Here is a 14304-nt window from a genome sequence, read left to right as displayed (position 1 = left end):
ACAAAGGTTTGTGAGGACCTCAAGAAAGCAAATGTCACTCCAGTTGTTTAGAAGGATATGAAGCAGGATCTGGGGAACTGCAGGTCAGTCGGTCTCACCTTCATCTTCGGGAGGACACCATTTCAAGCGTGAGGGACAAGATGATCATTTGGAGGAACTGTTATTTATTTACAAAGGGGAAATCATACCTTATCCACCTGATAACATTCTACAACAAAATGACTAGTTTAGAGGATGAGTGCCAGGTGTGTGGTTTATCTTGAATTTAGCAAGGCTTTCCACACTGGACACCTATCCCCTGTAAATCCTAACAGGCAAATGAATGAAGGACAAACTGGACTGGTGGACAGTGAAGTGGTTCAAGACTTGGGTTAACTGCTCTGCTGAAAGGGTTGCGATCAGCAGCACAAAGTCCAGCTGGAGGACAGATGCTACTGCAGTAACTCGGATACTGATACCTTGTGCCAATGCTGTTCATCATCTTCATTAACGACCAGCATCATGGGACAGAGCACACCCTCAGCAACTTTGCAGGTGTTGCAAAACCAGAAGGAGCTGTTGATGCACCACAGGGTTGTGCTGCCAGCGAGAGTGACCTTGAGAGGCTGTAGGAATGGGTCAACTCTGTGGACGCATGAAGTCATCACAGGGGCGCGCAAAGAGGAACAGCCCTGTGTGCCAGCACAGGCTGGGGCCCAGCTGGCTGGGCAGCAGCCTGACAGAGGTGGCCTTGGGGGTCCTGGTGGATTGACCGTAAGCCCACCAGTGTGCCTTCCTGGTAAAGCAGGCCAGCAGCCTCCTGGGCAGGATTAGGAAGAGCACTGCCAGCAGGTTGAGGGAGATGATTCTTCCCCCCCTGCTCACCACTGCTGAGACATCCAGAATATCACATCAAGTTCTGGGCTCACCGGTCCAAGACAGACACGGGCATATTGGAGCAAGTCTGGTGGTGTTAAAGGTGGGCATGGGAGATCTGGGATTTACCCTTGAGAAAAGAAGGCTTGGTGGGATCATATCCATGTTTATAAGCACCTGATGGGAGTTTGTAAGAAGGACTTCTTTCAGCAGTGCTCAGTGGTGTGACCAGAGGTGATGGGCACAAACTGAATTACAAGAAATTCCATTTAAAATGAGGAAGAAGAGAGTTTACTGTCTGGAATGTTGAACACTATGACAGGCTGCCTAGAGAGCTTGTGAAGTCTCCATCTTTCGAGTTGCTCAAAACTGGACTGGGCACAGTCCTGAGTAACCCACTTGAGCTGAGCGGGGGCAGCTGGACATGTACCTTCCAATCTTGGCTGTTATGATTATAAACAGCTCTTGGAAAAGTGTGGCAGACAATGTTGGCTCCAGGCGGCCAAGAAAATAGTCTTGTGGCTCTGTTCCTGCTCTGCAGTGTTTCCTTCACTTCCATTAAACCCTGAAGAAATAATCTTTTTGTGCTTCTCATGCCCCATTCTGTGACAGAACGAAATGCATTTCCCAGCAGCTTGATAGAAACACAAACGATGAAGAAGGACTTTAGGGACAGTAGAAATGTGTATCTAATAGTTGGGAAGTGGGAAATGTTGGCAGTTCCCAGCCAGGGGCTGATCATGGTAGGCCCTAGTTTCACAGTGCCTGGGGTAGGGCAGGGGCAGGTGGGACAGGCCTGGGGCTGGGGGGCTGGGGGGCCAGGTTCAGCCCGACTCCCACGTGTGGTGATGGGCATGTCTGAGGTCAGGCCAGGAAGCTGCTCTGACAGTGAGGATCAGGTCCAGTGATTGCCCGGCAGATCCATCGTGACAAAGCTGTTTAGAGGTCAAACTGGGAAGCAAGTCTGTGGCCCAGCACACCTCTGGCTGAGGTCAAGACCAGTGATTCTGCAGCGTGGCTCAGGCCTGAGATAAAATGAGTCTCCTGGTCTCTGTGCCTGCATTTGTGGGTGGAGACTGTAGGTGAGGCTGCTCAGTCGTTAGGGCCTTCTAGTGCATTCAGGGCCCTGATGCTGTGCTCTTGTTGGTGTTGCTGGGGTTTTGTTGGTGTGTTTGGTTTTTTTGTTGTATAGGTGTTCTGATTTTTTGCATAGTTCATTAAATTTTTAATTTATACTAAGTGTTACTGCTCACCTCATTTCACTACATGTTCTCGCTGAACAGAGAAAAACCTATTGGCTATGGTGTGGAAATTAGGTAATAAAGAAAAAATTCTGTGTCACTAATACTGTTTTTTGTATACAGAACTACCAATGAAATAAAAAACTTGCAGTACCTACCTCGCACCAGTGAACCCCGTGAAATGCTATTTGAAGATCGGACACGAGCCCATGCAGATCACATCGGACAGGGCTTTGAACGACAGACTACAGCTGCTGTGGGAGTATTGAAGGCTGTGCGCTGTGGAGAGTGGTATGTGTTGATTGACTTACCTAGGTGTTTGGAAAAAAATTTGCCTGCATTTCATTTATAATTAGCAGAAGGAGCACAGAATAGGTTAATCTAGTATTGGAGGTTTAATGAAGACATAATAGATACTGGACTTTTTTTTTTTTTTCCCTCTCTGTCTCTGTGGACTAGATGTGTTTGCCCTCTGCTAGACTGCATACAGGTTTGTTTTGTGGCTGAAACTAGTAAGGTGTTCTGCAATGAGTGTAGTAGCTGTAACTGAGTTGCTGTAACAGAGTGAGTTAGATGTAAAAACACTTCACACTTGTTTTGCTTTAAACATTGCAAATGAACTGACCTGAGTTTCTGACTCAGAGGTGCACATGAAGACCTTTTGGCACTTCTTTGTGTTATCTGGAGATGATCAGAGTTTTTATGCTTTTGCTTCAAAGTCATGGCTGTTACAAGCCGGATATACTTATGGTGGATCACCTAGGAAGAATCCTGTTGGAGGTTGTGTGATGTTTTTTGGTGTCTGTGTTTGGAATTCTCATATGAGAGTTAGGAAATTAATGTGTCTCATTTGAAGCTCTTTGCATTGTAGCCAAATAAAAAAAGCCCCTAATTATATGGGCTTCCTGGTCCAAATCTAGGAAGTAGTGTTGAGGATGTTCTGACCTTCGTTTGGGGGAATGACCTTAGTTTTGGAGGTTAGTTTTACATATGTATACAGTAAAACCACTTTTTGCTCTTTGTCTAGAAATTAGAAGGGTGAATTCCCTTTGGATGAAATTATGCAAATTTGTGTTACAGTGCAGGAGTTCATTGAGATAGAAAACTGAGTAATTACCGGTGGGGAAGAACTTGATTGTTCACATATTAATGTGTGTGCATTTTGGGCTCTGAGGTTTTGCAGTTTACTTCCTCTTCAGGTTGATGAAATCTGGAGCCTTAAACTTCCTCTCTTTTCTGATTATGAGAAGCTGGAGTGAATTAAGACTGAGCAGTGGTGGCAGGGCAAGAGCCGAGATACTGGGGCGGTGGCGGGAGGGAGAGAGAGAGAGAATGTGCTTTATCAAAGGAAGTAAAAAAAAAAACAACCAACCAAAAAAAACCCCAAACAACAAACAAAACAACAAAAACAAACCACAAACAACCTACCAAAATAAAATAAAAAACCCCACCAAAACCAAACAACAAACAGACCAAACAAAATTCCACTCCCCAAACCTCTCTGCCACTGGAAATTAGTAAGAATTTAAATTAATAGCAATTTAAATGTCTGTGGGAAATTCCCATTCTCATCCTGTATGTTCATAACAAGATCCTTCTCCCTTGGAAGTCATTACCTGTTCATTTATGTTCTAAAAACAAGTTTCCTTATCAGATCTAAACCCTCATCTTTTCTCGTACATTGGGACTTCTGGAAAAGCGTGTCTCTCCAACTTCAGTTAAAACTCCTATTAAACTTGAAAAAAATGAATGAAATCAGTAAAAATAAAAATTGTGTAGATTAAAGTATGATCTGAAAATAGGCAAGGCTAGGCAAAACTGCCCAGTTGGGGGAGGGGTGTGGGGGAGAGTAACTGTCAGCATTTCACTTCAGTGTAAGGACTGAAAATTTAGCTTTTAATGCAGAATAAAAAATGTTGGACTGACATATGTGGAAGAGGGAAAATATATAACACAACCCAATACAAATAGTATTTCAAGTTTGATTTTCAAAAGTTATTTCACTGTACTTACATGAAGAGAGATTATGATAATGAAGCATTATTAATTAATGTTACACTGTAATAATTTCATTGCTTTACAGTGAAGCTAATGTAAGCTGTGGGTAGGTGTATTTTAAAGGAAACAACATGCATGGAAGTTTCGAAAAAACTGGGTGGTGTTTTAAAAATCTTTAGTCAAACAAAACTGGAAGCTGGAGATATTCCAGGGATGACTACAGCACTATGGCAGTAAAAATGCATATGCTTTAATGATGAGATCATATATAAAAACCATGTTTTCTGTAACGAGATAAGAAATAAATTCCTAGACTTGCTGAACCGAGTTGCTTCTGTTTACTTAGTATAGAAATGAATTGGATGTGCAAAAAAAAAAGTTTTGTAATCAAGTTGCTGTATGTTTAAAGAAAATGGTATTTATTTAGTAGTTAAGCATAGGATGCTAATGTTAAATAGGATAACTGTTGTCTTTCAGAAATCACAGGAACAGAATTGCTGAAGGGCAAAACACAATTTTTTGGGATAGAGGACAGACTTGGAAACAAAACATAGTTGTTTGGAAGAACAAAAACCCTAACTTTTGCATTCCAAATATGACAGGCCCCTGATTTGAGATGTTTTTTAAAATTACGGGTTTATGATCTTTTTTATTTCTGTTAATAGTCACAAATGGTAGAAGAGCTCTGGCTGTTGATAGCAAATGTTTTAAAAGACTGCACTGCATTGAAGTCTGATAAACGCTAGTGTTGTGATTATGCTGATTAATTAGTACCATTTTTGTAGGTGTTACCAGTGTACTTTAGAACTTAGGAAATACCAGTGAAATTTTGAATTATGGAAACAGAAGAATTTTATGTGGGAAATTTGGGTGGGTTTTTACAGGGACAGCAAAAGATACTTTATGGCATTGTTGCTGGCAAAATTAAACCCCTCTGTCCTGTGCCTCAGCAAGCACCTTTCGAGTCTGTGTTCCAGAGTGTGAAGTTGTTAATGCTTCTCTATATGATCACAGGAGTTAGTTGTGTTGCCAGACTTTATACGTTAGGTCAGAAACACTTATGGTAAAACCTGTAGTCTTGAATCTGTTATGAAAAGTTAGAGCAAAAAAAGTGCAGTCCTTCTGAAGAATGAAGTTGGAGAAAAATTTTTTTGTCAAAAATAATTGTAGCAGTGCTTTAGTAGGGAGTTACAGATTTTTCTGGAATAATCTTATAGTTCTGTTTGCATTTAATGGCCTTTTGGACATCTAACCAAACTATTCTGTTACTATTTTGCTGTGGTGTGTGTGTCTGTAAACTTCAGGTTTTACAAAATACAGTCTCAAAGTTGTGCTAAATATCAAATCTGCGAATGCAGAATGAAAAATTATCTGCCAATATTTTTTCTCTGGTGTGTTTGCAAACAATGCCACGTTTTTTGATAGCAGCACAGAGCTGGTAACGCATACTGTTGCACACATATAGGGACTGAGAAAAGGAACGATCCAGAAATCATTAATTATACTTTGTCCTGCATAATTGTAAAACGTAGAGGAGACACTGCTGTGAAAACTGCTTTGGATTGAATTAGTTTTAGGATGTAAATATTCCTTATATTTTGATTCTTAATTTAAACATTGTTAACTCCAGATGCAGATACGTATTTTTTAAAAAATAAAACAACTTACCTGCATTATAAAAATATTAATGCAGCTAATCTTTTTTTATGCTACTGATGAGACGTTTCTGTAAGCTTTTTGCTTTCAGTGTTCAAATACTCTTCAAGAGTATATAGATCAAAACATAGGGAGACCCTTTAATCTTTGTAAAATTGAGGGAAAAACATATGGTCTGCAGATTCCCCCCAGCATACTTTCAGTAGTTGAGCTGGGACACTTTTTTTTTATCTCTCTCTCGGGAAATAGCCTCAGACTGGTTATTTTTTGCTTTATTGAGGTCGTGACCTAAATAAACTAAACATGTCTCCTCAGTTTAAAAAGCCCATTAAACAGTACATCATTGCCTGCTTTGTTAATAACACTATATATAAAAAACTGATCTTGCTTTTAAGAGCATGTGAACATCCATTACATAAATTCTGGCATGTACCAAAGTGTTTTGCTGTATCGGCTTCTCCCTTGGGTCCCAGTAGATCTGAACTTGCAGGCTGGTTTGATGCAGGGGTGGTCCAGGAGCCAGCTGGGCCGGGCGGGTGGGAGGCAGGCAGGAGGACACCCGCTTGTTCCTAATTCCTTTCGGCAGCACTTGGACATGCAGCCTGTGGTGCTGTTGCTGCACAGCAGCCAGCTGTGGGTGATGGTGCGGCACTCCTGTCAGCCCTGGGAAAAGTGCAGAGGATGAAGGAAGAAAGTCATTAACCAGCTCTTCCTGGCTGATAGATTTGCCTTGCAAAACCACTTCAAAGTGAGCTTGATCCTATATAAATTAAACCTTCATATAACATCTTCACATCTTTGAAAAACCAAACATTATCAAAACCAAACACATGGAGCTTAATTTTATGTTTCCATCGAAGAACTGCGTTTGGCTTTTAGATCAGAAAGTAATAAAGGACTGTAGCTGGTTTTACCTTTTGTTAGCTAATTCTAGATGTCTCTGGAGGAATCATATAAATGGTGTGCATTTCCTTATGGGAGATGTTGGGGGACAAGAGGTGAATTCTCCTCACAGTTTGAATATGGAGGCAAATTAATTCAGATCTTGCTCTTCTGTAGGTCTCTAGTGAGCACAAATAAGGAATGTTTTGTGGAAGATGCCAGTATTTGCTGCTTACTAGCATTGTGGCAGCTTAATGTAGATTCAGCTTTACTACTAACTGAACAAAGTGTTTGAGGCAAAGATACTAAGTGATATTTGCTATAATACTAATCAGATTGCTGTATACTTTGAAGTACCTGATGGGCCTATCATGTTGACAGAGGAAGCCCAATGTATCTGGGGCATCCGTCTTTCAGTATCAACGCAGGCAGAGGTCAAATAAAACTAAAAATTAAAATAGTGACCTTTTATTACTGCTTTTACTGCCACTTGCAGAGAAATTGTTAAACAGGTTAGTGAGGTTGTATTTGAGAATTAGTCATTTCAGTCAGCCTTTTTTCAAAAGGGAGGTAATGCTAGGATTGTTTTGTTGGCTTTTTTTTGTCATTTGCTTTATCTTTACTTGCAGATTTTCTTTATTGTCTGTTGCATGTTAGTTTCAGCCTCTGACTGGGCAATTCTTACCATTCTGTAGGTCTGAGCAGCCTCGTATAACCAAAGATGTAATTTGTTTTCATGCTGAAGACTTCTTAGAGGTAGTTCAACGAATGCAGTTAGATTTGCATGAACCTCCACTCTCACAGGTAAGCACGCTATGAACTGTTGATCAGGTGTTCTCTGAGCCCTAATTCAGACTTCTCACTCTTTTTCTTTTGCTTCCCTTTTTCCTCCAGTGTGTCCAGTGGGTTGATGATGCAAAACTTAATCAACTGCGAAGGGAAGGCATTCGGTATGCCAGAATTCAATTATTTGATAATGACATTTATTTCATCCCAAGGAATGTTGTACACCAGTTCAAAACAGTTTCAGCTGTGTGCAGTTTGGCTTGGCACATCCGGCTCAAGCTATATCATTCAGAGGAAGAACTTTCTCAAAATGCAAGTACTGTTGAAGCAGAGACTTCTGCAGACACCAAGTCTTCGGTTGTTGGACTTCAGACTGACAGCAGAATTTGTACGATGAGCAAAAATACCTCCGAAGACACCAAATTTTCAGACGCTCTGCAGACGAAGTATCTGCAGCAGGAATTTATGTCGATAAAACACGAACCTATCGCATCTCACAGAATAAAAGAGGAACCCATGAATGTTGATCTTGCTGAAAAGACAGTGGCGCCTAAGGACGTCGGGGGCCAGAATGTTCAGACTAGATTGGATCACGTTGAATTGACGGCATTTAAGTTGGAAATGGATTCTAAATGTGAACCTGGCAGCAAGGACTTACAAGGCAAGTTATGCTCTGGAGGTCATGTACATCCAGATGATGCAAGACAACATAGTGCATCATATCCAAAACTGCATGGACAAAGAGAGGATGATTTTTTGTGCTAAATTTGTATATATGGTTTTAAATTCCTTTTTAAACTTAATGATGTAATAATGTAAAGATTCATAAATTCTGTGAGGCAAGTTTGCGACTTGCCTTCGCATCTGTTACAGAAAATAGTTATGTAGCTTTGTAACATTCCTCAGTGCCTGTCCATAACTGTGAAGTATCAAAGCACTTAGGGCCAGATGCACTGTAAACACTGCAGGTTTAACATAAAGAAGTCTTTAAATAATTTTGAGTTGTAGGTTTTAGAGTAGAGCTGACATTTAACATATATTTTTTGTAAGATGAGCCAGAATTCTTTTTGACAATTCCAGGCTTTTCCATAGAGCTTATTTATACCAATTTTTTCATTTTAAATGTGTCAGCACTGTAGTGTAAATATCTTTTTTAAAAATCTTTTTAGTGTGATTTATACTGAAATGTGAGCCGCTTAATAAAGGTTCATAATAACAGATCGGTTTTATTTTTGGGTCTGCAAAAAGTAATTCAGTTAAACTGCCTCTCTAAACGGTTATGTTTCTACCTGCACTAATGCATAGGGTGCCCTTACGCCATTGTGGGGTGAGGAGCTGTAGCAAACTGAGATAGAGCTGAGGCATTCTTTGTAAATCGACTTTGTAAAGTCAGAATGCAAAATCGGTCCTCCTTTCGCAGGATTCCTTATAGCTGCTCATTAAAGGCACTCCCCAAACGCCTGCTGTCAGATGTTAATGTGGGACAGACATACAGACCTTCTTCCCCTGTTGCAGAGGGCCCTGGACACCCAGTGGGCTCCAGGAGTGCTACCAGTAACTGTGTGCATCTCTCTAGATGAGGGGGTGCAAAGAGCAAACTCCTTTCTGTTTGCCTCTTCCCTCAGCTCAAGCCACTATCATTTCACATGAAAAAAAAACCAACAAAACAACCAACCAACCTCCCGCCTCACCTTAAATCACTTACCTGACTAAAATTAAAGCAAAGAATATTTCAATAGTTACTTACCAAATTATAAAGGCCTCAACTTCAGCAGTAACCTGTAATTCACAGAGACGCATCTGGATCTTGATAGCACCCTAGGGTGGTAGTGCTGGGCAATAAAAAGATACTTGCCAATGTGTCTGGTAGGAAGATTCCACAGGAGTCCCAGTTTGAACACAAGAATTGTTTCATTAAGAAAAAAGTGGTGTCCAGGTTAACTGTTCTCCCCTCTCCCAACACGTGGAATGCTTGAATTCCCTTAAGCTGTGTTCTGAGGGAAGAGGATTTCAAGGCTAGCTAGCATCTGATATGATAATGGCAAAAATTCTGTCATGTAACTTATTTAATTATTTGTGTAACATTACTGTATAGTTCAAACACCTCTGAATGGTATTTCTTTTTCAGGTAGCTACAAATAACAGTAAACTACCCTACAGCCAGTCCTTCAACCAAGTCTTTAAAACTTAGGATCCTAGGCCTGTTGTTATTTCCATAGCCCTCTGTATCTCTGTTTTTTCTATTTTTCCCTGCAACTTGCTGTTGTACATCCTTACATACCCAGCTTATAATGTTTGATGCACTTAAGTGATCACTTTGGCTTCCTTTGTAGCAATAGAACAATGTGATTTCCAAGTGATGTCTAATTCAGCTACCTGAGGCCCTTTTGTTGCAAACATATTTTTTTTGGCTTATAGGTTGTTAAAATTCAGACTGTTCCTGTGTACTTATGCCTGGCACTAAAGTTAGCCATTTAACAGATGGATGCCGTGATCTGTTTAAAATGGGTCTGTCAAGGAGTTACTAATTAAATCAATATTTTAACTGCTAAACATTACTCCTACATAGCCATAATTACATATTAGAGAAGCAATAGAAACACAAATCTCTTGAATGTGGCTAATATGTCCTCAAGTCTTACTGCTATTTTTTTTAATGCTGGCTAAGAGATTACTACCACTTTTGCAGCCTCAGGGATCTTGCTTTCCCTTCCATGCCATGAGCAAATGATTCATGTATGACATGGTAAGTTATTACTCTAGCAGATTCTGATTTGAAAAATTGGTTCGTTCATGTAAGAATTTGAGCCTTCCTGATAGAAGTGTGGTCTCGGCTCCCTTTGTTTTCTGGATTATCTGGAAACTTCCACCCATAATCTCTTCTGCTTTATGAACATCCATGCACAATCACGTAGCCTTCCGTTCCCATTCTCTGTGCCAGCTGTTGGGAGAATAGGAGCAGAGAAGAGCTGCAGGTTGTTTGCACCAAGTGTGTGGCTTTTCAAGTGCATTAGCAGAAGGCTCCAGCTTTATCCAAGCCAGCCTTGCCAGATACTGCTTTTAAAAAAACAAACCCCAGTGTATCTAGTTTTCTTAAAAATAAACACACATACACACATCCCCCCCCCCCCAAACAAACAAACAATCTTATTTGTGTGCTGGTGATCCATATGGTGATCGTTCATTATGGTTCAAGGATTTTTTTTTTAACATCTATCAGATTTTACTAAAGTTTAGATCCTCCTTAATAGCAAACAACTTTCTGCACCATAGGCCCTGTCCAAAGTGAAAAAATGAGTCATTGAAAATGGTTTAGCAAACTCAACTTTACATGTAAGAGTAAAACTTTATTTACTTTTGAAGACCTGCTCAGTGGTCTAGGCTGCTACAGCCTCAGGTTTCTGTTCAGGTATGTTTTGGTTCTGAAATTTTGCTTTTAAACTGCCTACACCTTAACCACCATCCCCCCCTTTTTTTTTTTTTAGGTTGAAGTGGCAGTTTTTGCATTTTTTATGCACCCTTTATTTCTGATTTTTGACACAGACTAGATTCTCATTTTTAGACAGAATTCCTTGCAGATAATATGAACAGTACTGGGATTACCAATGACTATCAGAACTCTTGTATTCAAAGGTGTAAACAGTCTAGGTTGACTGGCTGTGTTAGTGCATGTATCTTATTTTGCTTTTTGCAACTACAAGATGCTTTTGTCTTCTCCCTATGGTGTACTCATTTTGATGCTGTTGCTTTTTAAGAGGGGAGTACCTTTTCTGAGAATTTCAGCTCCCAAATTGTTCTGTAGTCTGATAATGGTCTAGCTTTGGTTCCAAGTGGTCCTATGCGATAAGTTATATTCCTGCCGCATACAACTTCATATTCAGACTTCTGCTTTAGCAATAAATCTTTCATGCCTTCTGATGTACTGAAACCAGTCTTTGCTTATTGCTTCCTTCCCCCCCCCCCCTTTCATTTTTTATATATGAGTATTTATGTTATTTTGGCTGAAATCTCCAGTGTTTTAGTTGTCTCTCTTGGCCCTTGTTCTTTTGCAGATTGGAAAAGTCTGCGTAAGGCCTGTTGCCTGTTCTGCAGTGGTATTGACATCTGTGCGTTTGCAGTGGTGTTCCAGTTAATGACATGCTGTGCAGAAATGTAGACACGTTTTCCTAGATACTGGTACCATATTTGTGGGTAGCAAAGAAATTGCATTGTTACTGTTACTACCAATAGCTTTCAAGCTGGTAGCTACTTTTTTTTTTCCTTTTTAAATTACTGGATCTTTTGCATTTCACTGGCAACTGACTTCATGTGTTACATACAAGTGTTACTCGGTGTTGTGTCATCCCCCAGCCCTTGAAATGCCTGCAAATTGAGTCTGAAACAGCATTTCATTACAGGTACTGCCGGCATGCAGATTTTCCCTTCCTTGTTACTATAGTGAATATTTCAATACTACTTTAACTGAAATATTAATTCTATCTAGTATTAGAAATAAAGATTATTTCAGAGGGTGATGATTTAAGTATTCATCTGTGAAAGAATTCCTTGGTGATAAATAAAATTGATTTTTAAGCAGTTATACATGTGCACAGTAAATAAGTTGGCATTGCGAATGATGTAGGAAATGGAAACAAAATAGCAGAATGCTGTGAAATGGATCTGAACATTACAGATTTGGAAAATTGAATAAGTCTTCCAAGAAACACAGGACTGGTATTCATCGGTCAAAATGACTGTTTTCCAATATCTGCATGTTGAATAAGGATGCTGAATTGATTGAAATAAATCCATGTCTCTTCTATGCTCATTGGCAAAGTAAACTGTTGTGAGATAGTCAACTGCCACGTGACCCTACTAAGATGAAAACTGTATTAGTTGTGCTCAAGAGGTAAAACAAATTTGGAGGCTTCTTGAGTGTAATTTTATTATTTTTTCCTAGTGGTCATATATGCAGAGAAACCTTGCCTTTAGGCAGACTAGCGCCTGTTACCTTACTGTGAATGTATAGAAGTTGGATAATGGCAAGGACAGATTTTCACTGATGTATGCTTTGCTGTGAATGATGCTGTTGGATGTTTTCTTTGATTGTGAGTCACTGTGTTCAACTGATTTTTTTTTATTACTTTCTCAAACAGATGAAATGCACTTTAAAAACTGTGTAATAGGCGATACTGATATTTTGTGCAGATCCCACTGAATCCACAGCATCCATGGGAAGATTTGGGAAACTGATTCCCATCTGTCACTCATTTCATTTTTTGTAGAAGTGTGAATTATTTGGTGTTCTGTTCAGAAGCAGTGATTAACTTCACAACATCTAGGTTGCTATTCCTTTTACGATCATCAGGGATACTGACTTTGAAAATTTAGTGTATGATATTCTAACCACTGTTTTTCTCTGTGCTATGATGCTAATATTTCCTCTGCTTTGGAGCCGTGCTGTACTTGAGTGCCAGCTAAACTTTGATCTTATGTTCTGGTCATGCTGATAGATGAGCCTACTGATGAGGGCATTAGTCCTAAGTAGTCCTTTAATATTTGGTGTACAGTTATGGTAATCTGATACAAACATTGATTAAAACAGCAGTTTAAACTTCTATTTTTATCAAGTTTGATTTTTCAGTAGCTTTTTTTAGATTTTCTTCTGCCAATTAATTTCCAGTCCAGCTGAACGAAATTGCAGTGTTTGGTAGAGCTTAGGCCTGTGTTTTTAATGACTGTGCTTCTTAAGGCAGTTTTTTAAAAGCTGGTTGTATTGGGATGAAATAGGGCAGTTAGCAAGAAAGCTACTCCCTAAGTGTCTCAAGAAGAATAAGAACCTTAAGAATTATATCTGTGTCTGGATCTTGGGTACTTGTCTAACTGATGCAGTTGAGAGCTTTTGTTAATCTCAGAAATGAAATTTTTAGACTAAAAACCACCTTTGAGCAGTGATTTTTTTTAAATAAACTTCAGAGGGGACACAGAGATAAAAACTAACACAGATAAACTAAGCTTGGGTTCTCTTCCCTGTTTCTTGCTCTTACACTCCTGTGCTGTATGAAGAATTTTCTTACATTTGCCTGCTTGTGACGTTGGTTTTGTTAGAAAAGGCAGACTGAAGGAAACAGCGATACAGAGTTGCAGGGTTTTTTTTTACTCTTCGTCCAGCTTCAGTACAAGTAAAAAATGCTGAATTAATATTGAATGGTATCTAGTGGTCCAACTGCAGCGATTCCTTAAATTGCTGTAGTCCACAAAGCCTGAAGCTGCTCAGCAGCAAGTTGATGCTAAGGCTTCTTCAGGTCCTGAAGGCTCATACAGGAGACTACCTCTCTCCAGACCTTAAAATAATAAAGGTACAATGAAAAAGGTACAAACACTCTTTTCTCCAACCCAGCATAGTTATTTTTACCTCAATCTTAATTAAATAATTTCTGTGCTAATAAATTCAAAGAAGTTATTTCTGAGCATGCAGTTATTCAGCAGCTTTGTTACTGAAAGGCAATTAGCTGTTCCCAAACCATAGTTTTGTTTCCAAAAAAGAGGTAACACCTGATGTTAGAATTCTGAGTTTCTGGGAGTCTCATAAATTTCATCAATACTTTGTGTTACCTAACTTTTATACTGGGCAAATGTGAAAAATTCTGTGAGGTTACTTTTAAGATTATTGGGGTTTTTGTACTACCATGCATATATGTCAGAAAAATACTGCTTTCATTTCTTAAATCATTGTTTAACTTAGGTGACTATTAAAAAATAAGGTAGCACAGGACTATGCCTAGCAGCGCATTTTGGGTGCGTGTACACGTGCTTAGAACACTTGGGTTACTTTGCTGAAGGTGGGGATGTGTATGTCGCATAATGGTATTGTTCAAGTATAAAAAGAACAGAAAACTGGATGCTA

At 39.5% G+C, this 14304-nt stretch overlaps 1 protein-coding gene across 2 annotated transcripts in view; it reads left to right on the top strand.

Annotated features, from left to right (window-relative positions):
• Positions 1-13015, top strand: part of RSBN1L (round spermatid basic protein 1 like) — a 54583-nt gene extending 41568 nt beyond the window's left edge. For both annotated transcript variants that reach the window (XM_040593956.1, XM_040593955.1), the window contains 3 exons: positions 2220-2387; positions 7328-7436; positions 7527-13015. In XM_040593956.1, coding sequence (XP_040449890.1) covers positions 2220-2387; positions 7328-7436; positions 7527-8183 — 934 coding nt within the window. In that variant the 3' untranslated portion in view covers positions 8184-13015. The remainder of the gene's footprint in view (positions 1-2219; positions 2388-7327; positions 7437-7526) is intronic.
• The last annotated feature ends 1289 nt before the right edge of the window (positions 13016-14304 follow it).

This window comes from Falco naumanni, chromosome 5 (assembly GCF_017639655.2).
Source record: "Falco naumanni isolate bFalNau1 chromosome 5, bFalNau1.pat, whole genome shotgun sequence".
NCBI lineage: Eukaryota > Metazoa > Chordata > Aves > Falconiformes > Falconidae > Falco > Falco naumanni.
The sequence above is the reverse complement of the archived record's forward strand: the minus strand, read 5'-3'. Positions and strand labels throughout refer to the sequence as shown.